The sequence below is a fragment of the Oreochromis niloticus genome, linkage group LG15, assembly GCF_001858045.2.
Source record: "Oreochromis niloticus isolate F11D_XX linkage group LG15, O_niloticus_UMD_NMBU, whole genome shotgun sequence".
NCBI lineage: Eukaryota > Metazoa > Chordata > Actinopteri > Cichliformes > Cichlidae > Oreochromis > Oreochromis niloticus.
In genome coordinates this window covers 6,910,712-6,934,591 of record NC_031980.2, presented here as the reverse complement: position 1 = coordinate 6,934,591, position 23,880 = coordinate 6,910,712, and the positions used below count along the sequence as shown (strand labels likewise).

The 23,880-nt window shown below is 40.3% G+C and overlaps 2 protein-coding genes across 25 annotated transcripts in view; both read left to right on the top strand.

Annotated features, from left to right (window-relative positions):
- Positions 1-15,869, top strand: part of snap91b (synaptosome associated protein 91b) — a 28,835-nt gene extending 12,966 nt beyond the window's left edge. For 2 of the 21 annotated variants that reach the window (XM_025898841.1, XM_005449618.4), the window contains exons 11-25: positions 134-139; positions 690-702; positions 795-928; positions 1,489-1,562; positions 1,783-1,797; positions 2,398-2,568; positions 5,451-5,549; positions 7,123-7,671; positions 8,016-8,102; positions 8,747-8,821; positions 11,079-11,165; positions 12,355-12,416; positions 13,301-13,384; positions 13,483-13,594; positions 14,476-15,869. In XM_025898841.1, coding sequence (XP_025754626.1) covers positions 134-139; positions 690-702; positions 795-928; positions 1,489-1,562; positions 1,783-1,797; positions 2,398-2,568; positions 5,451-5,549; positions 7,123-7,671; positions 8,016-8,102; positions 8,747-8,821; positions 11,079-11,165; positions 12,355-12,416; positions 13,301-13,384; positions 13,483-13,569 — 1,543 coding nt within the window. In that variant the 3' untranslated portion in view covers positions 13,570-13,594; positions 14,476-15,869. Of the gene's footprint in view, positions 1-133; positions 140-689; positions 703-794; positions 929-1,488; positions 1,563-1,782; positions 1,798-2,397; positions 2,569-5,450; positions 5,550-7,122; positions 7,672-8,015; positions 8,103-8,619; positions 8,723-8,746; positions 8,822-11,078; positions 11,166-12,354; positions 12,417-13,300; positions 13,385-13,482; positions 13,595-14,475 lie in introns of those variants that run through there. The other 19 variants (XM_025898847.1, XM_025898842.1, XM_025898844.1 and 16 more) reach the window with 19 other exon arrangements.
- Positions 15,870-16,293: 424 nt separating this feature from the next.
- LOC102076004 (leukotriene B4 receptor 1) lies at positions 16,294-22,640 on the top strand. Of its 4 annotated transcripts, XM_025898860.1 has the most exons (4): positions 16,294-19,033; positions 19,221-19,957; positions 20,076-20,146; positions 20,319-20,932. In XM_025898860.1, exon 1 carries the CDS (start codon positions 17,386-17,388, stop codon positions 18,289-18,291), a length of 906 nt encoding a protein of 301 aa, XP_025754645.1. In that variant the 5' UTR covers positions 16,294-17,385; the 3' UTR covers positions 18,292-19,033; positions 19,221-19,957; positions 20,076-20,146; positions 20,319-20,932. The 4 variants fall into 4 exon arrangements, with proteins under 4 accessions (XP_025754645.1, XP_025754648.1, XP_025754646.1 ...); XM_025898863.1 differs by lacking the exons at positions 20,076-20,146; positions 20,319-20,932 and adding an exon at positions 21,513-22,640 and having other exon boundaries at positions 19,221-19,301; XM_025898861.1 differs by lacking the exon at positions 20,076-20,146 and having other exon boundaries at positions 19,221-19,301.
- Positions 22,641-23,880: the final 1,240 nt, after the last annotated feature.

The window sequence follows — 23,880 nt, the reverse complement described above, 5'->3', positions numbered from 1 at the left end:
CTCTTTCTATTTCCCACTTTTGTTTTCACGAGCAGCCAATAGAAATATTGGTAGAAACAGGTTTTGTATTTCTACAGTTTCCTTTAACCCCTCCTCTCTTTTACTCTCCTTTACGTTGATTTGGAAACACCAGTGAAGGGTGAGCATATGTGTTATGTTTCATTTGCAGTTTACTAACTATTTAGATGTATTTACTGTCCCACCTCTCGCCCCACCCTCCCCCAGGTAATAAATGTGCACATTATTCACATGTGAATTATGAAGTGGATCAGTCGAATAGTTCACATGTGGAAATGTGTGTGTCGGTGTGATTACATGCGTGACCTCTGGGAGACACATGTTTTGGTAAACAGCAGGTCACCACATGTGTACTGTCATACGCTAATATGCAATGTGAATCGCTATATGAAGGGTTTCATTCCCAAGTGAAACTGAAAATAAAATAAAAGCTGGCAAAATCAGACTGATTTAACAAATCTCATGCGCTGGATTTTATTGTTGTTTTCATACTTGATGACATATTATGGTACTTTGGAAATTAACTCTTCATATGATCACATATGATGCGGTCTATCTTACATGTTTGAATCCCCGATATTGAGTTTGAAATGATCTGTAAAATTTAGCTTGTGTCAAGCAGTTTGTTTTAAGCACATCACTTATACCTCCTCTTGTTCTTCCACTTTCAGGTCTCCAACAAAGGTAAGATGCACATTTAAAGTAGTCTGTTTTTTTCTTTAGCCTTTTATATAGTGAATCAGCACTAAAAGGGGGCATGTCTGTCTGCTTTCCAGGGATCTCCTACAAACAATGTGTCTCCAACATCAACTCCAGCCAAATCTTCAAATGCTGTTCCCACACTGCAGCCTCCTCCTGGGGACAGTGCTGCCAGCGCTGCTGCTTCAGCTGCTCCTGAACCAGCCGAAGAGTAGGTTCTTATTTCTAGTAAATTTCCCGCCACTACAACCTTTCAAAAAACATTAGATTTTGTTAACATCTATAAAATACAATATAGTTACAGTGTATCTGTATTGTCAGCATTGCAAAAAATAATCACTACCCATCAAAATCAATCAATCCAATTCCAGCACGGTACCATGATACAATGCCGCCTGTGCAACATGTCCAGTGTGAAATTTCCTCTCTACGAAATATTCCACAGTCAGCTGTTAGTGGTATTATAACAAAGTGGAAGTGATTGGGAATGACAGAATTTTAACAGAAAGACAGAAATCACGAATTGTGATTCTTTGGTGTCTGCTTGCCCAGTTTAGTTTCTCTTTTCGTTCAGTTCACATGTATAATTTGGATGATGGGTAAATGATCTCAAAAGAAAGACACTTTCTTTAGTGCTAGTTAACAAAATGTCAGTCTAACAGTGCTATTTTAACCTCACCCAGCTGATTAAGTGCAAGTAAGCTATTGATCATGTGCAGCAGAAAAAATTTTCACTCAGAAAAGTGTGGTTAAAAATTTATCATCTTCCAGTTCATTGCTAGATCTGGATCCACTGGCTTCTACTGGCCCTTCAGCACCATCAGCTGCCCCCACATCTTGGGGAGGTAAGTGGCCCTCCTTCCTTTAGAACAGCTGCTGGCTCGTCTGATGTCATGTACAGGGTTTTCGTCACACATACTCATTATTAGAGAAAATGACAGGCAATCTAGTCATTTTAGTGTAACACATAACAGTCTATTTTCATTGGAGTTGACCAGAGAATCAAATCAAATCTCCAGAATAAGACATATCTTCTCCCTGTTTCTTTGTTTTCTGCCTCCGTAGATCTTCTTGGATCAGGTGAGTGCCACTCCCCCTCTTTTCTTCACCTGTAGGATCTGGTCCAGACTAGTCCATTCTTAAAACCTCCTCCAGGTTACCTTGATTTTACTGGTTTTCTTGCTGTAATATGAATTTGAGGCAACCTGGAGGCAATATGTTGTTTCTCTATTTAAAAAATGTAAAAATAGACAAGATTGCAGCAGTGTCACATGGTTACTTCCCTGTTTGTCTCCTCAAGCTGTTCTCTTTAGTCTGAGTACTCTCTTTGTTTCTCTCTGCCTTCTCCCTCCCCTCCCTCCACATACTCCATTGTCTGTTTTTGGTTTATAATGGGGGCTATTTTGGTTGGTTGTTTTTTAATATTTATTTCTTGGTTATGACTGGACAATGCTGAATCATTTGGCGACTTTTATTTTCTTTAAAAATACGGGTTTTTCTTCTTTTTTTGGCCAATTCTAAATGATCTTTATTGGGCTTTATTTGGATTGACCTTTCTTTTGGCTTTTTTTTTTCTTCACTCTCACAACGGTGACTCCACTGGCTATTTTGGTTACTCTTTTGTGGTTTATTTTGCCTCCTTTCTATGGGGATTTCAAACACCCCTGCTGGTACTCGAAGAAATGGGCGATTCCTTGCTATCTGAACCCACCCTCGCAGCTGAGCCCACCCCCTCCCTTGCAGCGGCATCGCCCACTCCTGCAGCAGCAGAACCCGGAGTCTCTCTAGCTCCTCCCACTAGCACAGCAGCCGCCACCTCCCCTGGCGCCGCCAATGTGGATCTGTTGGGAGGTCAGTGGGCTTCCAGAAAATTCTCTACGAAGGAATCACTCTGGGAAGCTCAACTGTAAAACCCATCACACGATATGATAACACAGACGACTGCATGCTCAAACACGTACAGTATGTAGACAGAACTTTGCTGAATTATGGCAGTTGTTGTCTGTCCACTGCAAGCAAAGTTGTATCATCAAAAACTCTCACTGCGTACTGGATTGATGCACATCCCTATCAACTGCCTTAAAATTATAATTTAGTTATATTTAAACAGACTAAATAAATTTGATCATGGATTAACCGTGTCAAAATATATACACTTAATAGCTTAAAATGCTACTCAATGTTTAGAAAAACTTATCACTTGATTTTTCACTTTTCGTTTCCTAATGCCACATTTCATGACACCGAAGTAGCTCCTGGCTCTGTTAGCACTTTTTTTGACTTTGATGCCCTAAAAACAGCAATTTTATTTAACAAGGTGCTGATCGTAATTTTGACTGGCATTGATATTACTCAGCGTTAAAGTGAAATGCTTTCGTCATCCAGAGAATTGGATTACGATATTATACATCATATTTTTGGATGAAAATAGTTGAGTGAAAAGAAAGAAATGCTTCTGTGCAGGTTGTGTAGAAAAGATGGTTTGTGAACTAGGGTTTGCCATTTTGGAGGCTACTATGTTCATTTTCATGTGACGTTGTTCATTTTCGTGTGAGGGTAGAGTTGGGGGAACTATCAGTTACCCTGCAGCAATGCTGACTCTGTAACTTATCACTGTCTATACTTCAGCAGGGTTATTAAAAGTGTGCTTAGTGAGGAGACTCAATCGGTGTGCCTCTTGCTTTGGACCCACAGAGCGTGCACGTTAGTGACAGAAACACATGCTGGGTGAAAATGAAGGGTCTAAGTACAAGGTGAAGATTGCAAAGCGATTTCTTCACCTCAGAATCCATCAATTTAACAAAACACATACACTGGAACTGATTGATAGCGAGTGGCAAGCAGAGACCATAGAAAGTGTATGATATTTGGCAATTTTAAGAAACTACCGGTGAAGTAACTACTGGCAATGCAAAGTAGGCGTGACCTGTGATAAACTTTCAGGCGAGTGACTAAAGAGGCTACCAATCAGAATGCAGAATACTGTTGATTGACCGGGAATGCTGGGAAAGCCTAGAGTGACAAATGGCAGCTTGAACGCGGTGTGCAATGAGCATATGGCTTCCAGTGTGTACACAGCTTAGGAATTAAATAAAATAGATTAATCACACAATTCCTCCCCTTCCCATCTCCCATTTTTTTTTTTACAAAACATGATATGAAATAATTTTTGTTCCGGATTCTTTTGAAGCAGATGACATGATGATAAAGTAATATTAGTAAATGCAAACTCCACACAGAAAGACCCGAGCCTGATGGTGGAATTGAACTCAGGGCCTTCTTGCTGTGAGGCAACAGTACTAACCACCATGGCACCATGCTACCCCCAAACAGACAGCGTTACCACCACAGGCCAAAGACAAAAAAGCTGGCTGACTGGTTAGGTTCCACTCCCAGGCATGCGTGGCTGTTCTGAGTGGGAGTTTTCCCATCATAGTTTAAAGGTTTGCTAGATAAAGATTTGGGGGTAAAATAGGGCATTGCTAATTTGCAGGTGATGCATCAACACCTGTTCAATAAACTATCATTCTGGCATAGTTTTGAGAGATGTTGCATGCTAGTTGTTCTTGATCACTTCATTGCTTGGCTGAATTTGTGCACAGCCAGGATTCTAGTTCTGGACCTTTGGCTTGCTTTTCCTGTGCTCTGTGACATAATAATAATCTAATGTATTACAGAGAGTGGTATAGTGGCTAACGTGTGGTATAAAAGATTTCCTGTGTCTGATCTTGTAGCAACAAACAAAAAATCAGTCTATTACTAAAAGTACTGTGCACTAAGGGGTGCACAGGGTGGTCCGAACTATCCATGAGCTGTTATTCCCACAGCACACCGCAGCTAAGTACAGTACTGCAATCGCAACTTTTGCTGCAAAATGTTACGAGTGGAATTTATCAGATTTCAAGAGGTGCATGAAATCTTGTCACCATTCAGGGTTGCTCCTTCTTGGAAGATATTTACTTGAGTAAAGTAAGTAACTATGCGGGCAGTAACTATGCTTTAGTGTCATGAAAAGTGTCATTATTTAAATTATTAAAAGTGAAATTTTGATGTGAAAAATATCTCAATATTGAATTAAAATGAATGAACAAGCTAATACAATAATAAGAATGACTAACAAGCAGTTTAGTGATGAGTTGTGTTTTAATCGTTTATCGGTGGTACGCAGTTTTATGTGATGTGCTTTTTTGGGAAAGCAATCACATTTAATCACATTATTTTAATCCATACAAAATGTACAATCACATTTAGACTTAATATTTCTACAGATATTCTCCACATACTCACCACATGTTTACTTTTGGCTTGTATATACACTGCTGCACTCATGCGTCCTGTTTGATAGGCCGTAATGCTTTTCTTTGATCTCTGAAAAGCAATTCTATCAAACCCTGTCACATGTCTACAGCTACAGATGGCAGCTGTAACACTTGTAGAGTCCTGGCTTATTCGGTTCTTTGTGCACTAGATTAATCCTTGCTGTAATGCCTCCTGTCTGTATTCCCATTTGCTCATTCACCTGTCAGTCATTGATGTCACATAACAGTTCTGTACGCTGCTGTTTCTAAAAGCTGAAAACAGCTTAAAAATGCTTCTGCAACTTAAATGCTTTAATCTTATGTTCTTTTTTCTTAAAAGTCTCATCTTCCGCTGGCTTTTTGACTCTCTCTTTTTTATCCATATATCTTCATCTGTCTCTCTCCACGTTTCCGTCCTCTCCTGGGGTTTTGCAGAAGCCTTTGCAACTCCTGCTCCTGCCGCTGAGGCCTCCGCAGGAGCAGCTGAAGGTGGGGCTGCTGCTACATCCACCCCAGCTACTAACGCTGGAACTGGTGGGTGACCAACATCTGTCTCTGTGTGAGAGAGAGTGTGTATGTGTGTCAGCCAGTGGCATACATGAGAAAGCAACAACAACAAAAGACACGCGGTTAAGCAATTCTTTCTTTCCATGTTTTCTACATGAAAACAAACAATACAGCAAAGCAAATACAGCAAAGCAAGTTAGCTAAAAACTCAAAAACCTCAACAGGAACGAAGCTGTGAGCTAATTTGTGATGCTAATATTAGTTTAATTAGCTTTAAAGATTTGCTGGTTTCAGCAGCTACCGCTATCTAAAATAAAAACCAATTGTTTCAAAGTTGTTGTTTTTTTTTTATTACACAGAGTAATAAAAAACCTACTCACAGTAGAAAAGGTACAGATGTAACTATTAAAATAATGCTAGCTTTTGTTTGTGTACTTCGAGTCACGCTATCGTGGCTTTATAGTTTCTCCTGTAACTATTCAAAATGCGCATATTTATTTAATTATGTGAGTCAGAGTTTCTCATCAATAATTACTATATTTTACTCACATGCTTTATTTTCCTAGTTAGGAAGGTATTGTTTCGACTTCTGTGCATTTCCGTAGTTTGAACTCAGAACATGGAGATAACATGGGTACAACAAAGAGTTGTTAAAATGCAGGACTTTAATGGAATATATTGTTTTGTTATGTTGTGTTTTTGTATTTCTTTTATTATGACTGTGAAAGAAAATTTTTTATAACTTTACAGAGAAAGATGTAGGTGCCTGTGGTTGCAGATGTGTAAAGGTTAATGAGGGTTTAAACTCACGTCTTTGTGCAGGTAGTATGGATTCATTCATCATTACTGCTTGGGTATGGAAGGGAAATCTTGTTATTGGCGTTCAAGAGCAAGAATATTCATGCTTGTCTTTTGTCATCACAAGAAAACTTTAGACTTTCTGTTATGGAGAAGACTGCCTGGTTTTATTTGAAGTTCCTAACCTTATGGACTGTGAAAGGATTTAATATCCGCTCCAGCTGTTTGTCATTTTCTCTCCCATCACAGATGCTATTTATAGCTGTAACTGTTACGACTGACAGCAGGAGTATGTTGGAGCTCTGCACATTTTCTCCTTCTATCATTCCCATCTGATGTTTTCCATTTCTCTGACCTCCTTCTTGTGGTTATTGCAGTACTCCTGTAACCGTTACATAAAACATACAGTATTGTGCAAAAATGTTGAAAAATAATGCAGTGAGTAGCTTCATAAGTTCACCCTCAAATCAGTAATTGTTGTGCTTGCACTTCTTCTTTGATTCAGCACCAGTTCTCAAAGGAACATTTTTCAAAGCATCCTGAAGCACTTGCTGCAGTTCTTCTGTGTCAGCCTGTCTCTCACTTTTCTCTGTCTTTTTGTGTAAAGACAGACTGACGCATTGATATTGGGATCAGGCCTCTGCGGGGGGACCAGATATCTAATGTCTAAAATTGACCTAAACTTTTGCTCAGTGCTGTATGCTTGCTCTCTTTTGTATCTAAGTCAATGTCTAATATTCCCCTTCTCTCAATGTTTTACATTTCTTTCCTACCCCCAACACCCCCCATTTCTTCCCAAAAGACCCCTTTGCTCCCTCAGATGGTAGCACCAACGCAGCGTCTTCAGGTCTAGACCTTTTCGGCATGATGTCAGTGGAGAGCAATAACCTGGCTAGTTCCCTGGATGCCTGTTTTAGCTCCGGTGTGCCCCAGCCCTCCCCTTCCCATTCCCCTTCACCGCTTTTCACCTCCTCATCCAACACCATCACCACCACTGCAACCATTTCAGCTCCCATTGCCGCCAGCACCACCAGCCCTGGGACTGACCTTTTCAGTGGTAAACATTGGAGATGTGTGTGGTCTGGCATTAGTAACTATCGCATCACACTGAGGCAGGCTGGTGTCTTCTTGATTCTGTGGTTTGAGGCTGCTTGCCATTTTGTTTTTGTTATTATTTTTATGAGGGAAAATGTGCACATGTTTGCAGCTTTGCCTCTCCAGTTGAAAGAGTTTGAGCTTTTTAATATTCCTGTCTTGGGTGCGCATGTATTTGTAGATATCTTTGACTCCATGCCAGACACGAGCTTCTCCAAAACAGACCCCGCTCCCAGTGCTGACTTGTTTTCAGCAGGTACCCTTTTGCACTCAATCTGCCATCTTGCGCGTGCTCTTACTCTCATATCCTGTCTTGCTGTGTGTGTGTTTTTCAGCTTTGTCCTTGGCTTTGATCAGGGGAGAAAAGAAGGAAATGAGATTGCTCTGTTATGGGTCAGCTGAAAGCCACTGAGCTGTCTGAAGCATTTAGTGAATGACACTTACCTCTTTTCTTATTCCGGCATGTACTGCGTGCACTGAAACTGAACTTGATAAAAGCGCACTGTGCATTATAATGAATAGTTCCTGTGTGTGTGTGTTTAGTGTGTATTTGTGCGTGTTTGGGGTCTAAAAACATAATCTCCACCTTGCCTCCTCCAGCAGATGTGTTCAGCTCCTCTGCCCCCATCCTCTCCTCAGCACCCCCATCCAAAATTGACACAGGAGCCATCATGAATCTGTTTGGTGGTGGGTAACTCACATGACCGCCTCCCCTCACTCTGCCTCTCTTGTTCACGCTGAGGAAGCGAAGGACATAAAATGAAACAAGTGATTTTGAAACCATCAGGTTTTCTCCTTTATGATCATAGCTATTGCGGCTGTATATTTTGTTCTTGTTATTCATGTGGGTGGATACATTATTGGAGATTCGCACACAGATAGCTGAGATGAGTCAAAGTATTTATCAACTGCTAATAATGACTCTGGCTCAAGATTTTCTTTCTTTTAAACCAAAAGCGGCTACACTACTTCAGCACAATTATACTTGCTCTCATGTATGCACTAGAAAAACAGGATTATGAGCACAAATCTAACAACTAAAATTCCTTGCTGTGTATATCTGAGTGTTACATGTAAAAAGGCCATTTTTATAAGCAGTATGTGTGTGTGGTGTTTTCATTTTCATTTTCTGAAATCGAAAATCCTGTGCTCCTGCTTTCAAGCCCTCTTTTCTAATTCTAAGCATTTTGTCTGACATTAATAGTGTGAAGCTGAAGGCTGATTGTTTCCCTTCTTTGCCTTAATGCTGCGATGGAAATGGCTCGACCCACTGCGACCCTGTCATGGAATGAATGGTGGACTTTGTTTATGTTTTTTGATTGACCTGCCAGAGCCCACAGGAGGAGATGCCCCAGCTGCTGCTGCTGCCCCTGCTCCTGTTGCCCCCGGTGCTGAACTGATGTCAGGTAAATCCTCAGATGTGGAAGTGCCAACCTGAACGTGATCAGTGAAGGTTATATCGTCATGTTTGTATGAAATGGTTCCCTCTCACTGCATGTACTGTGGTCATGGATGGATTTCATAACAGATATTATGAGCACAGGTCTGGAGGCTCTTGAGCTAAAGCCTCTGTATTAAGATTTATTTTTGTTGAGTTAAAAGTGTTTTGTAAAGTCTGTAAGCGCGGAATAAAAAAGAGAACATTAACCAGAGGTCCTCACAGACTCACTGGACAGGGTCATCGTACCAAACAAGCACGCTCATTTATAGAATTTCCCACTCAATAATTATTTCCACGATGGACTCATGCTCTCCAAATATGAGTCCATATTATTAACATATACTACTCACTCATCAGAACTTCACCTTTCAGGCCATGCTCTCAGCAAAGTCAGCACTGCTCAAGCTCCTTAAGTCCTCCCCTCTACTCTCCTTCCTCTTTTGAGAACCACTTTTTTTTGCTTTAGCTTGCTAAACATAATTTATAATGCTGCTGCACAGAGGAGCTACTCCGTTCTTTTCTGACACTTGCCAAAAAACAAAAACAATTGCATACTTGACATCAACAGTTTCACATGCATGTTCTGCAAATGAGAGAGCACAAAATGATTTGATTCATAATATTAATAATAATATATTGTTTGAATACAGTTAGGCTTTGGTTGATGGATTAACATGGCTTAAACACATTGTGGAACTTTTATGTGTTAATAGTTCTGTCGACCTTGCTTCTCCTGCCTTCTGGGCCCTGGATGCCCTGTCCGAAACAGAATAGGTTGGGGTTTCTACTTAGCTCAGAGGCCCTAACCTGATAATTCATCCATGGCTACAGCAGTTCATCTTGTAATAACACGCATGATGCCTTGTTGTTGTCCTGCTAATATCATAATATCACTTTACAATATTTTACTAACACTTTCTTTGATAATCTTAAAATCGGTTTGCTTGCCAGACTAGCTGTTTCGTGTCAGTGGATTTATCACTTACTGTTTCTATTAACTTTGGTAATGGTTAATGAAATAGTTTGCTGTCAGTGGCTTCTCTTTGGATTGTATTTATTAACTTTTAACAGCAACATACATCAACATTGTTTGTGCCACAAAAAATGGTGCATGTTGCTGCTGGCTTGGTTTTTGCTTTAGTTTCATGATAACAGCATCACATTTTGCTTATGACGACTTATATTCTTGGGAAAATCCTCCAATCTTTCTCACCTTTCAATACTTGACCCCTGCTCATGTGGTTCCTGGTCCTCTCCTCTTGTGCTGCTGGTCTCATATTATATAACTAATGGTCTGCAATACTTCTGCTTTAAGGCTTAATTCTTTCTCTTTTCCTTCCTTTCTATCAACCATACAGTAACCTCCTTAGAAAAAAAACACTCTATTGAAACCTCATTGCATTTTCCCCCTCTCTCTCTCTCTTTGGCATCTGTGCTTTTTTTTTTTTTACTTTCCTCTCTTTCTCTCTCCCTCGCTCTCTTTCTCCATCTGGCTCTTGGGCTGGCTCATTTCTTGCTTCCTGCCATTTGATTGGGTGAGTCCCCTTGCTCTTTAACACGCTAATTTCCCACAGTGCACTGCATTGCGGTGGTGCAAGGCAAGCTCAGCTGCACTGTCTCCTGAAACACCAGATGCTTGACGGTTATGAGGACTGTGTGAAGTAGCAGTTATTATTCAGTGCTTCTTTAGCATTTAACCCAGCTTCATTCTAGCTTCAGTGCTTCTGCCCTCATGCCAGTTTCTGCAGAAGTCACAAACTCATGGGAAAACTACATTAACGGTCACATTCTTGACACCATGTTTGATGCTATGCAGAAGCAAGTTCAGGTTTATATCTGTCCCACATATATGCATACTTTTAAAGTTCTTTTTTCTTACTGTAAATGATCATAACAGATGTCTCCTGAGTCATATATTCGATGGTTTTACGTTATATTCTATTTCACATGATTCAAATTCACTAAGATTTAGGATTTTCTATAAAGAAACCATATGTGGTATTTTAAATTAACCAACTCTTCCTCAGTAGGTTACATTTCAATGCTCTCTTTTCTCTGTTGTCATGGAGACATCTGTTGGTTGTTATGGTAATAGCCCAAGTAATAAGAAGGCCTGCTCCTGAGTTGTAGTAGAGTGTGAGAATTGCTTGTAGTGAAGGATACTAATATCTCCCTCCCTGTCCATCCTCTCCCTTCCTTGCTGCACCTCCACCCTGCTGTAGTATTTGATGGCCTAGGGGATGTAATGAAGCCCACGGTGACTCCCCAGGCTGGGGATGTTGACACCTCTATGGCTAACATGGCAAGTAGTAAGTAGAGTTTTAGATTTCTAGATTTCTGGACTATGTAATGCAGTAAATTAACATTTTGAGAAATATGCTTGCTTGTTCTCCAGCAGAGATTCTTAAATTGCAAGGTTTGCTTTATTTATTTATCATAAATAAATTGTAAAAGACTTGAGAGTCACTTCTTTACATATTAAACAAAAGAGAAAACCAGTTTTGGGAACTTTAGATGTGCTGGCAGGCACATTTTCTTTTATATTTAACAGAGCCAAACCTGTTTATGCCCTCAATATATATATATATATATATATATATATATATATATATATATATATATATATATATTATATATAAATACTAAGTAATTTGAATACTTATAATTTTGTTGCAGAAGTACAATGTAAAACATTAGGGAATTTGGTCAAGTGAAATTTTTTTGAGTGGCATACATTCATTACATTTATTCTATATTCAGATCAAATTAATTATATTTCTATAGCACCAAATCACATCAACAGTCACCTCAAGTTGCTTTATTTTATTTTATGGTAAAGACTCTATAATATTACAGAGAAAGCACCAATAATCAGATGACCACCTATGAACGAGTGGTTGGCGACAGTGGGAAGGAAAAACTCCCTTTTAACAGGAAGAAACCTCTGATAGCACCAAACTCACAGAGTGGCAGCCATCTGCCATAACTGGTGGGAGTAAAAGGATGGATACATTAATTTTATATTCAAGCATACTTTTCTTAATGATTAATTATTTGAATAAATAAACCTTTTGATTTTATACATTTCAGCTGCATTTTATTCAAAATTGTTGTAAAGTTTATGAGGGCAAAGAGTCATTTTTTGAGTGTGTGACTCCATCTAACATTTAGTTCACAAAAAAAAGTCAAGTAAAAATAGCAGCAGTAGCTCTAACTCCCCTATAAACCACAAATATGTTTTCTTACACTTAAATTATTTATGAAAGTAAATCATTCTTGTGAACTTTAAGAGTGCTTGTTTTAAAGATAAGCCAACTTATTAATCTTCCCACCTCTGTTAAAAGAAAGCAAAGAAACTCATCTACCAAAATGGCAAACATCTGCTTTAACTGGCTGTCTGTCTTGTAACTTAAAAATCACTGCAGTAAATTACAAGTTACAAATGATGCGACAGATTTTTTTTGCAGTACCTTTTTTCTCTCTTTCTTTCCTTCCAAGATCTCACAATGGGAACTCCAGCGGCCCCTCAGGTAGCTCCCCCAAGTTGGGGTGCTCCCATGGTAAATGTTGTCTGTGTCTTAAAGCATGGAGTGGAGCCGCATGCCAGCGACAGATAGGGCAAACCTGTAGCAGCCGTCACAAGTGTCACCTTCATCTCCCATATGGAAAAGAAACAGGAAAAAAACAAACAATTAATAACAAATGCTTATGTTTTGGAGATTTATCCTCTTTCTTTTCAATATGGCCCAGCTCTCCAGGTTCCAGGTGTACCATAAAGCCAGGAAACAGGGCATAAATTTAATTCAGCCTAATGTGTGTTTCTGGAATATTTACTGGAGAGTGATGAAGGGGGAAGTGATAGTACTGCATTAAGAAGCTGTTGCTTGGAAACAGCTATTAATTTTTGAGTTTTCTTTGAAACCTGATTGAGTTGAGGCAAACCTGGACATTGCAGTTTGTTTGACGCTTCCATCTGAAGGCTACATGAAACAAGCTTCACTGCTCTCTGAACCCTTGTTCATATGCAAATAGAGAACAAAAACTGAAGATGAAGTTGGGCTTTCTGTTGTGGCGTGTCCTCGTTTCTTGTGTGCCAGCTTGTTTTGTCCAGCATTCGGTGTGTCTGTCCTTTTTTTTTTTTTACCTTAAATTTTTGTTTTCTGTGTTCATTTTGCCATATTTTCATCTGAAATGTAGTACAGTAACATCCCACCTCCTCCTCTCCATCCCCTCTCCTCCACACCTTTAGACCATACCCATGGGTGTCAGTCCTTTTATGGGGATTCACCCTAGCTTCACCATGGTAAGACCTCCAGTCCAGTCCAGTAATGTCCAGGCAGGACATTACTGGATAACTAATGGACAATCACCCCCTTTGGGTGGCCCTCACACACCCATAAAATAACAGACATCTAGTTTTATTGACTCTTTTCCATTCCATCAGGCCGGAGCACCAGTTGCTGGAGCTCCCATGATGCCAATGGCGAGACCAGGCTTCCCAGCCGCTGGGGTGACCCCAGGAGCACCGGTAACACACTTTTTTTTTTACAATGGAAAATATTAATTTTTGCACTGGTTACAATGACAAAAGAAAGAATATGAGTGCTAAAATAAGGTGTTTTACAGATGTCTCCTGGAATGGCCCAGAGCCCCAGGAAGCCTCCACCACCCAGGAATGCTCTGGATGACCTCAATATTAAGGACTTCATGTAGACTGACTGATCCAGAAACCCCCAAGGTACACATCTTTACTGATAGTATGCTGAAACTGCCGATTGCTCTTATTACGGATAATATTCTGACAGTTTTTCTCTGTAGAACAGGCTGGGGTTTCAGCATAACAGTAATCTACAGCACTACTACCATCAGTTATTCTGCTTCAGATGTAGACATGCTTGTTGCTTGTTGTAAACCTGTTGTGCAATTCCTAAACTAAAATATCTCATTTGTCATGGAATAGCAAAACATAAGGAGCAGAATCTGAGCATTAAACAATAACCACATGCGAGTTCAATTTGATGCTAGAAAAGTGGTTCCCAGACCTGAAGGTAAAATTAAGGGTGGTTTCTCTGAGGGTTTTTTTTTTTTTGTAAACAGACAGAAGTCACTGGCAAATATCAAGATCTTTTCTGAAAGTAGACTTCACAGATTTTAAGTGATCAGCATTTACAAAACAAAATGTGCCTAAAAGCTGCTTTGGGTTGGGATCCACAACAGTACTGATAAGGTAAAGAAACCAAATGTGTGACGTTATCAGCAGGAAGAAGAGAAAACAGTAGGACTCCAGATAGCAGATACATAATCTGGGATGCTGCTCAGTTACAACACTGGCAAATGCTATGTGAGTAAGATGTAGCCCCTGAAATATGGCTGATATAAAGTTGCAACAACAAGATTCACCTTGAGTTGGCACCGTCAAGTGAAGTCCAAATGTGGCCAATGAAAAACTGCAGCTGTGGGCCACAGCTGGGCCAAATATTGATTCAAATATTGTTATATAATGTAAGCTAAACCACTGTGACCATGTGGGACTTGTGTTAATAGTATTATGCTGTGTCCGCTAACACATTCCTCTGACAGAAAGCTAAAACAAGACCATGTTCCTTTTTCTCTCTGTAGGTTTGTCATCGTGTCTGGAGCTCTGTGGATGTGGATGTCTGCACCCCCCCCCCCTTTTTCTCTGCCCCTTCAGCCAGCCAGCCATCAACTCTTCGATCTTTGCCCCCCCCCCCTACCAGCCGCGACCCCTGAAAGCAACCTGCCCTCTTTATCTAATGTTGTAGCACAACTGTGAATGTGAACCCTAGATACAGAAAAGAGAATTCCGTTTATGTGTGTGTGGGTGTGTGTGTTATTCAGTGTTAACATTTACTTAATATACTACAGAAAAATTAACAAAAAAATCAGTAAATGTGTATTTAGATTCATTCTGGATTTTGGCGTATCAGCTGACTTGGAATGGTGGATATATGTTGGTTTCTTTGCGCATCTCCCAGACGAAGACTGTGTTGTTCAATGTGGACTGTGTTCGGTGTAACTTCACTGGCCAACTCCCACTCCTCTATCCCTGTTGTTCAGACTAATACTGTTTATTGTCATTAAAGACTTGGTTGTACCCATATATATATCTGATGGCCATCCATCCTACCTGTCTACTTCAAGTTTTTTGGACAAAAGCTCCTTATCAAAATGTACTTAAACACCACTTGCAATGCAAATCTGGGCTTATCACTAAGGACATTAAACAGTGTTTCGTTTCATTTTCACATTATCTTTTTTTAGGGATTGTATGAAACATGCAAAAATTGACATATGCATTTTAGACTATTTTAAATGACAGATTATACATATTTTCTTTATTTTAAGTGAAAAAGTGTATCATATATTTTTAGTTACATTAAATTATATGGTTGGATAAAAATGCAAGTAGACTTAAAAGTTTCCCACTTTGTACATACCTCTGAAGCTGTAACAAAGGCAGTATTGAGTGGAAATGTTGCTCAGAGTGTGTGCTGTGTCGCCCTTTGCTGGTGTGGAGTGGTACTGCATCATGATGTGCAACACAGGTGAATCTGGGAGGCACTCTGAAAGAGCTCCATTCCTTGTTTTGTCTCTACGTACGATGAGTCCAAGTTAAGGTGGAAACAAAGACACGAGGAAGTGTTTGTGATTGGCCTCAGTTGTTTTTGGGCGATTTGTGATAGAGCAGCAGTCGGTACATTTGTTCATGTGCTGCTTAAGGATAATGGGCTCACTGTAAAGCACTCGAGTATAAGCTGGATGTTCTGTGTATTATTTCAAAAAGTGACTGTATCTTAATCCATTGTGGCATTAACAAAGTGTTGAAGGAAAAATAAAAATGGCACCCAAAAACAAGAAGAATGTGGATGAATATCAAAAATGAAGGATTCCTTTTGTTTTTTGTTACATGGATGGCATCATCCTCCCTCCCTCAACCCCACCTGCATGTGAGTCCAAATGAGATGCAATAAAAGACACATCCGTTGATCTCAGTGACCTCAGCTCATCACTTATGCCTGCTTTGGTTTCTATCAGCACTATTTATATTTAACAATAAAAAAAGTGTTTGTGACATGAGCACCACCCAAAATAATGAAAAAGGAAACTAAAAAAAATAAAAGGTGGCTATTCACAATTAACAATTGAAGCACATATTGTTAGAAAGAGGGGATTCATGAGTTTCACATGGTTGCTGGTAGGTAGCAGTAGCCTTGAAAATCTAAATGCGATATTGCACAACAACAACAACAACAGAGGCTGTAGTGACTGTAGTCATGCTTGCAAAAGCAAATATAAGTTGTGCTATCATATTATTAGATTCATATAATGAATCTAATATGATTGTTAGCTATCTGTCGCAGGGGGACATATTGAGCACTTGTGAACATTGTATGTTTTGCATATGTATACATTCCCCCCCCAAAAAATCCCTTCTTACCCATCTGGGGTACTGCCTGGTGTGATAGACCCCAGCCTCTATGGATCTTGTACTTAGAGCTTGTTCCTGTGCTGCCATGATTAGAGCCTCTTTGCTGTCTTTCACTTGATCTTTGTCCAGCCACTAGTAGGATTTCTGGATGTGAGCCACTTCCTCTATATGCTGGTACATACTGTGCAGGGGCCTGTCCTTCCATAATGGCTCCTCCTCTTCCTTCTTGGGTTTCTGCTGCATGAGGTATTCACTGAGGATGCGGTACATTGGATGTTTGTTGTGTCATCCTGGACCATGGAGATATAGAAACAGACAGAGAAGATGCCCATCAATTGTGCAAATCATTCAACATTTTAGGAGCTGCAAAAGTTAAGGCACACTCACCTCTAAGCTTACACTTAGTTTTAGGTACGCTCAGGAGCAGCTGACCTGAGAGAACAGGAGGGTGTGTAGCATTAGGTTGTGGCAGCTCAGAGAGGTAGGGTCTCAAAAGCAAATAAAAAAAGTTTTAAAATTAATCTTACAATTTACGGGCACTCAGTAGTGCATGCTCATATTTATGCGTGCCAGTTAAAATGCAACAATAGTTAATTCATTACACAAGATCCTCATTATCCACACATCATTTTAATGGCAAATGGGCATTGCACATTTGCCATTAAAATGTATTAAAATGTATTTAGCACATGTTCTGGTGTGAACATCAGTTGTAAAATAATCTCACCTTAAAGTTCATTTAGTTTCTGCCCCAATCTTTTATGATCTGAGTGCTGAGCTTTTACAGATGTAAGAGTTATGCTTCCAGGTGTTCTTGCATTGTGTTCTCACTGTGGAGGTTTCCTGTTTATTTCCCATATATTTCTATAAATAGAATATTTCCAAGAATTTTCATGGTTCATTCTGTAAACACCATACATTTTTGCATAGAAATGAATGCAAAATATTTACAGGACGAGCAATGGAAAAATCCTGAAACCATACGGGCAAATGTTTGCATCAGCATGACAGTTTCATAACTTATTCACCCAACTGCACATTAGTTGCTCTGTGTACAACATTGCCAGCAAACTTGCAGCATGGCAGAATTTAGTTCCACCATGGCTAACTGTAACATCTCTTCATCTTCTACACCTGGGACCTCTTTGGACCCCAGCGGTGTGGTTCCTGTAGCAATGCTGTCCATCTGCTTCCTGCTGGGATTTGCTGGAAATATCGCTGTCATCATTCTCAAGCCAAACTGGGAGAACATGTCTAGTCTGAGCCAGAGTTTGATGCTGAATCTGGCTGTGTCAGACCTGCTCTGCATGCTTACCATTCCACTGCTTATTACCTTTGGACTCTCTCCCTGGACTTTAGGTCTGGTTTCCTGCAAGCTGGTAACATATCTTATTTACTGCACTGCTAGAGGCAGCTGTTTCACGGTGACTGCAATGAGCATCCAGCGTTACCTTCAGGTGGTGCACTTTGAGAGGAGGTTACATGAAGTTGAAGCATGGCAGCTGTTGGTTCCACTGTGGCTGGTTTCAATGATCCTGTCCATCCCTGCTTTAGTGGTTCAAAATGTGGACGACGATAAGCACTGGATACACTGCAAACCTCACTACTCCTCTGAGGTCCAGAGGATTGCTGTGGTGTTCACAGGATTCCTGGTAGGATTTGTGGCATTTTTTGTCATAGCTTTTTCATACATCGGTCTCTACAGAAAAGTGAATCGGGCAGCCTTTTTCAACAATCCACAGACCACCAGACTGATTATCAGCATTGTTGTGACTGTTTGTGTTCTACGTATGCCATATTATGCCATGAATATTGTAGAGATAGCAGCTGTTTCCCTAAATAACAAGCCCCTGCTGAGGTTTTGTGAGGACAACTTTGGCACTTTTGCCTCTATACCATTTGTAAACAGTGCCGTGAATCCACTCCTGTATGCCTTTACTTTTAATCGTTTTTTCACTCTTTGCCAAAAAATGCTAAATGTGTAATGGAAAAGATCTGAATTCCCCCAAATTGGCAGGGGTCAGCAACCTGGGAGCTGCAAATACTTTTTGACATCTAAAATGAAGATAACACTTTTTTTAAAAAACCTTTATGCTTTGTATAAACAAAAAAAAAAAACAGAAAAAAAAGAAACACACTGAGTTGAAGGTCTTATTTACATGATTAAAAAGCTGAACTTAAATTATCCATTGTCACAGGCTGGGTCTCTGACCCAGCATTTTGTGTTTTATTTTGTAATTTTTGAAGTTTTCATGTTAGTTTGGTTATAAGTTTGTGTGTTGTTCTTATTTAGGGGTTAGTGAGGTTTAGGTTAGGGATTATTTATCATCTGTCTCGTTGGTTTCTGTGCTTGGTTCCTTGTCTAGTGTAGCTGCCGTCATAGGCAACTCTCGCATTTAAGTTCATTTTATTGGATTTGATGTTGAAACAATTAGTAGTTGAAATATTAAGAAATAATAAATAAATAGTAATTCACGTTTGTTGATTAGATTTATATGTTTAAATGTGTTATTTGTGCTAACTGTGCAATTAGATAGGAACCTTTTTTATAGTTCCGTCTGTTGTTGCTAAGAAGGTATTTTTTGGCTGTCACACTCAGCAAGCTAATTAAGAGACGAGCCACGAGGTTTGCACGTCTACAGTAAGATAAATAAAAGAGTGCCTTTTTTGGACTACCCCACGACGTAAGGATTAAAGTTTTTATTCCCTTTGAGTGAGGCCAATGAGGTAAATGTTTTCTTTTGTTTATTATCATTGTATGTAAATACGCTAGTATTGCATGATATTTCACTGCAATTACCGCCGTGTGAAGTGTAATGTGTATTTTATTGATCGTTTTGTTGGAATGTTTTGGTTTATATAATGCTTAAGGACTTTATTAAGATTATTCATTTAAGTTTGTATTTCCTTTTAGTTCTGACGGCATTGTATCGGCTGTGGTTGGACATCATTACATGTTAAGGCATGTCGAAGAATCCTCCTGTCCGAAATAAATGTCAGTTTAAAAGCAAAGAACAAGTTGAGCTTTATTAAGACTCGAGGGGAGTAACATCTAGTTTGTCATGTGTGTTAAGCTTGTGTTGTCATGTCTAAGTCTGCATGTTTCCTGTTTTATTTTGAAAAGGGTCTTCTGTTCTGTGTTCATGTGGTTAGTTTTACTCTTTCCTGTGCATCATTATGTTTATCCTAGTCAGCTGTTTCCTCATGTGTCTCCACTTCCCCTGATCACCTCATGTGTGTATTTAAGTCCTCTGTTTTCTGAATGTCATTGTCAGGGCCCTGTTTCAGAAAGCCGGTTTAGAAAACCCAGAGTTAAAAATGATACTCAGGGTTGAGTAACCCCGAACTGTCCAACTCGGAATATTCGGTTTCAGAAAGGCTGATAACAATTAGTTCAATCAACCCGGAGTTGCTTTAACCCCAAGTTAAGCGCGCGCATAAAGCCCTGATTAGTGGAGCACAGATTAAGCGAGTCACCATGGAGATGGAGGGAAAGAAGGTGCGGTCAATGTAATTTACAGCGCTTGAGGCTGAAATTCTGATGGCAGCATATGCCGATAACATGCAGATTTTGCGGAAAAAAAGTAACACAGCCTCAGCTGCAAAAGAAAGGGAGCATGCATGGCAAAACATAGCCGACAGAGTCAATGCGTGAGTGTTAATTTAAACATTGATCTAGGGATTTCCACCCATTTAACACGTTATTTTATTATATTTCATTTTATTTTTTAGTTTATACATTTTATTTTGTGATATGATGTGAGCGCAGGTGCAACCCAACAGGCCCCAAACGTTCCTGGCAGCAAGTAAAAATGAAATATAAAAATATAGTCCAAACAGGTAAGGTGTAATTGTATTATGAGCCATAGTGCTTGGTCTGTTTGTCCTATGTAAATCAATTGCAGTTAGAGGCTACATTAATTTTCTTTCTGTAAGCACTTATTGAAATTATCTGAGCACATTACAAGTACATATTTGCTTACTCTGTATGCTGAAATGTGACCCGTTATAGCCAACAGAAAAAAAGCGGAGGCCCGAAAAACAGGTGGGGGTCCTCCACCACCACCACTCACAGAGGCTGAGCAGTTGGCCCTCAGCCAAAACAGTGGGCGCCCTGTGGCTGAAGGCATCTCTGCGGGGAAATCCTCTGAGTCAATAACCCCGCAAGACACAAGTGCCTACATAAGAGGTAAATTACTATACTCCATTACTATAATGAAATAATTTGTTAGTTTGAAATGCTACAGGGAACTATGTACCTGTACATTAATGCTGTGGAAAGACTTCCTGTTCACATAGTCTCCTTCATTTACTGAAGGAGCAATGATTGGAATGTGAGTGCCATCTATACAGCCAATCACGCCTGGGAACCCTGAAAATAAATGTAAAATCTAAGTAGTAGTTCAAGTATCACCACATCATGAATTAAGTTTTGTTCATCCTGATACCTGCAATTTTGTGGAATCCCTCTTTGATAAATCGTGTGGGTCTGTGACCGGGGAACACCACAAACGAGTACAGGAGACGTTTCAGTGCAACTGTAACATTCCTGACTGCCCGACAGACGGTAGCCTTGGAAACGTGCTCAGCGTCACCAATATTATACAGAAAGCTCCCGTTTGCAAAGAAACGAAGTGCAATACAAATAATATGTACAGAACTGAGAGAATGTCCGCGATGTGTCACATGAGCAATATAAGGCCTAAGGATGTTATTCAAATAAATTATAGATTGTGCTGAAAAACAGTAACGTTCACACAGAAAATCATCAGGAAATGATAAAATGTCCAAACGCGCTCTAATCACTCTCTCCCGGCGGAGAGCTCTGCGGAGGATTTGGGCTTCAACATCTACTGGCTCTTCAAGGAAGGGGCACGCCATGTCTGACACTTCCTACAGTCAGGTTTCCGACAAAGAGGCGGAGAAGGTCAGGTTTAGTTGAAGTAAACCTGCTAGGGGGCAGGTTAGCTTCACGGAGTGTGTCGTCATAGTAACTCACTCAGAATTAATCTAAACTCGCTTTGTGAAACCGAAAACCCAGAGTTTTCGTTAACTCAGGGTATACTTACTCAGAGTTTGCACTAAACCGGCTTCCTGAAACAGGGCCCAGGTCGTCTGTTATCCCCACCATTGTCGTAGTCATTGCCATTGTTATAGTCTTAGTCATAGAGCTTCATAGTGTTTGTTTCTTGGTGTTTTTTTTTAGTTTGCTTAGGGTTCCATGTTTAACTCCTGCCATCATCCAAATAAAGGATCGCTTTTGTTTAAACCTGCAACTCCTTGTCCACATCTGCTTTTGGGTCCTGTCTTAAAAAACACACCGGCGCACCCCGTCGTGACATCAATGGAGCCAATGAGAACCCAGTGAGAATCGATAAGTAATCATCTCAATAAGTGACATTGATAATGGTATCGCTAAATTCCTATAAATTCCCATCTCACTGATGCAGTAATTTGCAACAGGTGCTATAGTGTGGGACAGACTCCATTCTACATCTGTAATGAGGAAAAGCCTGATTTTTCAAGGACATATGAGATGTATGAGTGCACATGTGTCTAATAAACTGGCACCTCTTTCTGTTTTCCGGCAATAACAATTTCTGTGTTTTATTCTTCTTCTTCTGTGAAATGAGCTTATTAGCCCAGTACTACAAACAATGCTCCAGCACAGAAATTAACTCCCTGAGAACTTCATTTATGTTAAAGCAATTCTTCAAACCTTCCACTCATGTCCATCTCACCCTCCTCGTCTTTTCCCCAATGCTCTGTCCAGCTTTCACATTCGGAACTGACTACAGCAATGATGTGTTTGGTTAACCAGGACATTCAGGGGGTCTTCCTGCATGTGAATGCAAAAATCCATCATTTGTGTGGATATTTTGGCACTCCACAGGTAGTGTGCTGATGTTAGCTTATCCTTTGGAGTTATGGGCTCCAAAGCAGCCTGTAGAGAGAGGCACCGCAGTTGAGAATGGATCGTTTTTGATAAAGCAGGAGTCTGAGATAAGATATTGTGGTGAACTCCTGCAGAGTGTCTCACTGATTCCTTGAAAACCTGCTTATCTTCCCGACTTGTTCCATCATTTGAGCTCAAGGGGGGGGGGATGCAAGGGCAGGCTGTATGCAGGTACTCATCTACATCCCAATCTGGCATATAACAACTTTAAGTATGGGGTTATCTGCTGCTTTTGCAGTTAAACTGTGAACTTCAAATTCATGTTAATTGGCCTTTTTAGGTGTGTCCAGTCATGAGCATGTTATTATTACCACACACACAAGGCCAGAGCAGATCTAACCTGTTTTGTTTTTGGTTTTTTAACTCTTGTTGCTTTATTTCACAGCCAGCCTTACTGCTACATGCAACAAGGGTTCATTCATTACACAAGCTCGTCATGATCCACACCTAATTTAAATGGCAAATGTTTGCACCAGCATCACGGTTTCTCTGTTATTAGTTCCTCTTTGATTTATCAAAGGAGAATAGCTTGCTCACCACATTTATCATCGTCACTTGTTCAGTGACAGTCAGTAAGATTGCAACATACCACAACTCGGCTCCACCATGGTTACTTATAACGACAGCTCCACTGCTGGAAATTCATCTCGAACCTCTTTGGACTCCAGAAGTCTGATTCCTGCGGTGGTGCTGTCCGTGTGCTTCCTGCTGGGATTCCTTGGAAACATCGCTGTCATCATTCTCAAGCCAAACTGGGAGAACATGTCCAGTCTGAGCCAGAGTTTGATGCTGAACCTGGCTGTGTCAGACCTGCTCTGCATGCTTACCATTCCACTGTGGACATACTCTTTTCTCGATAGTTGGACCTTCGGCGTTGAGGCTTGCAAGCTGGTAACATACCTTGGCTACTGCAGTGTTTATGGTAGCCTGCTGACTGTGACTGCAATGAGCATCCAGCGTTACTTTCAGGTGGTGCACTTTGAGAGGAGGTTACATGAAGTTGAAGCAAGGCAACTGTTGATTCCACTGTGGCTGGTTTCAATGATCCTGTCCGTCCCTGCTTTAGTGGTCCGAAAGCTGCACAAAGATCAGCACTGGATACGCTGCAAACCTCACTACTCCTCTGAGGGCCAGAGGATTGCTGTGGTGTTGACAGGGTTCCTGGTAGGATTTGTGGCATTTTTTGTCATAGCTTTTTGATACATCAGTCTCTACAGAAAGGTGAATCAGGCAGCCTTTTTCAACAATCCACAGACCACCAGACTGATTACCAGCATCGTTGTGACTGTTTTTGTCCTGTGGGTGCCATATCGTGCCATGAATATTGTGGAGATAGCAGCTGTTTCCCTACATAACAATCTCGTGATGAAGTTTTGTGAGGACACCTGGAATGCTTTCGCCTCTGTAACATTTGTAAACAGTGCTGTGAATCCACTCCTGTATGCCTTTACTTCTAATCATTTGTTCACTCTTTGCCAAAAAAGTGCTAAATATTTAATGGAGAAGTTCAGAATTCCCCAAAAATCTGCCTGAGTTATCAGATATCACTGCAGAAACTGCTCAGTGATGAAGGTGCTGTGGTACTCTGTGTTTGACACAGCAAACTGTAGGTAATAGA

Coding starts and splice junctions, on each gene's coding strand:
- LOC102076004 (XM_025898863.1), top strand. CDS start 17,386: ATGGCAGAATTTAGTTCCACCATGGCTAACTGTAACATCTCTTCATCT.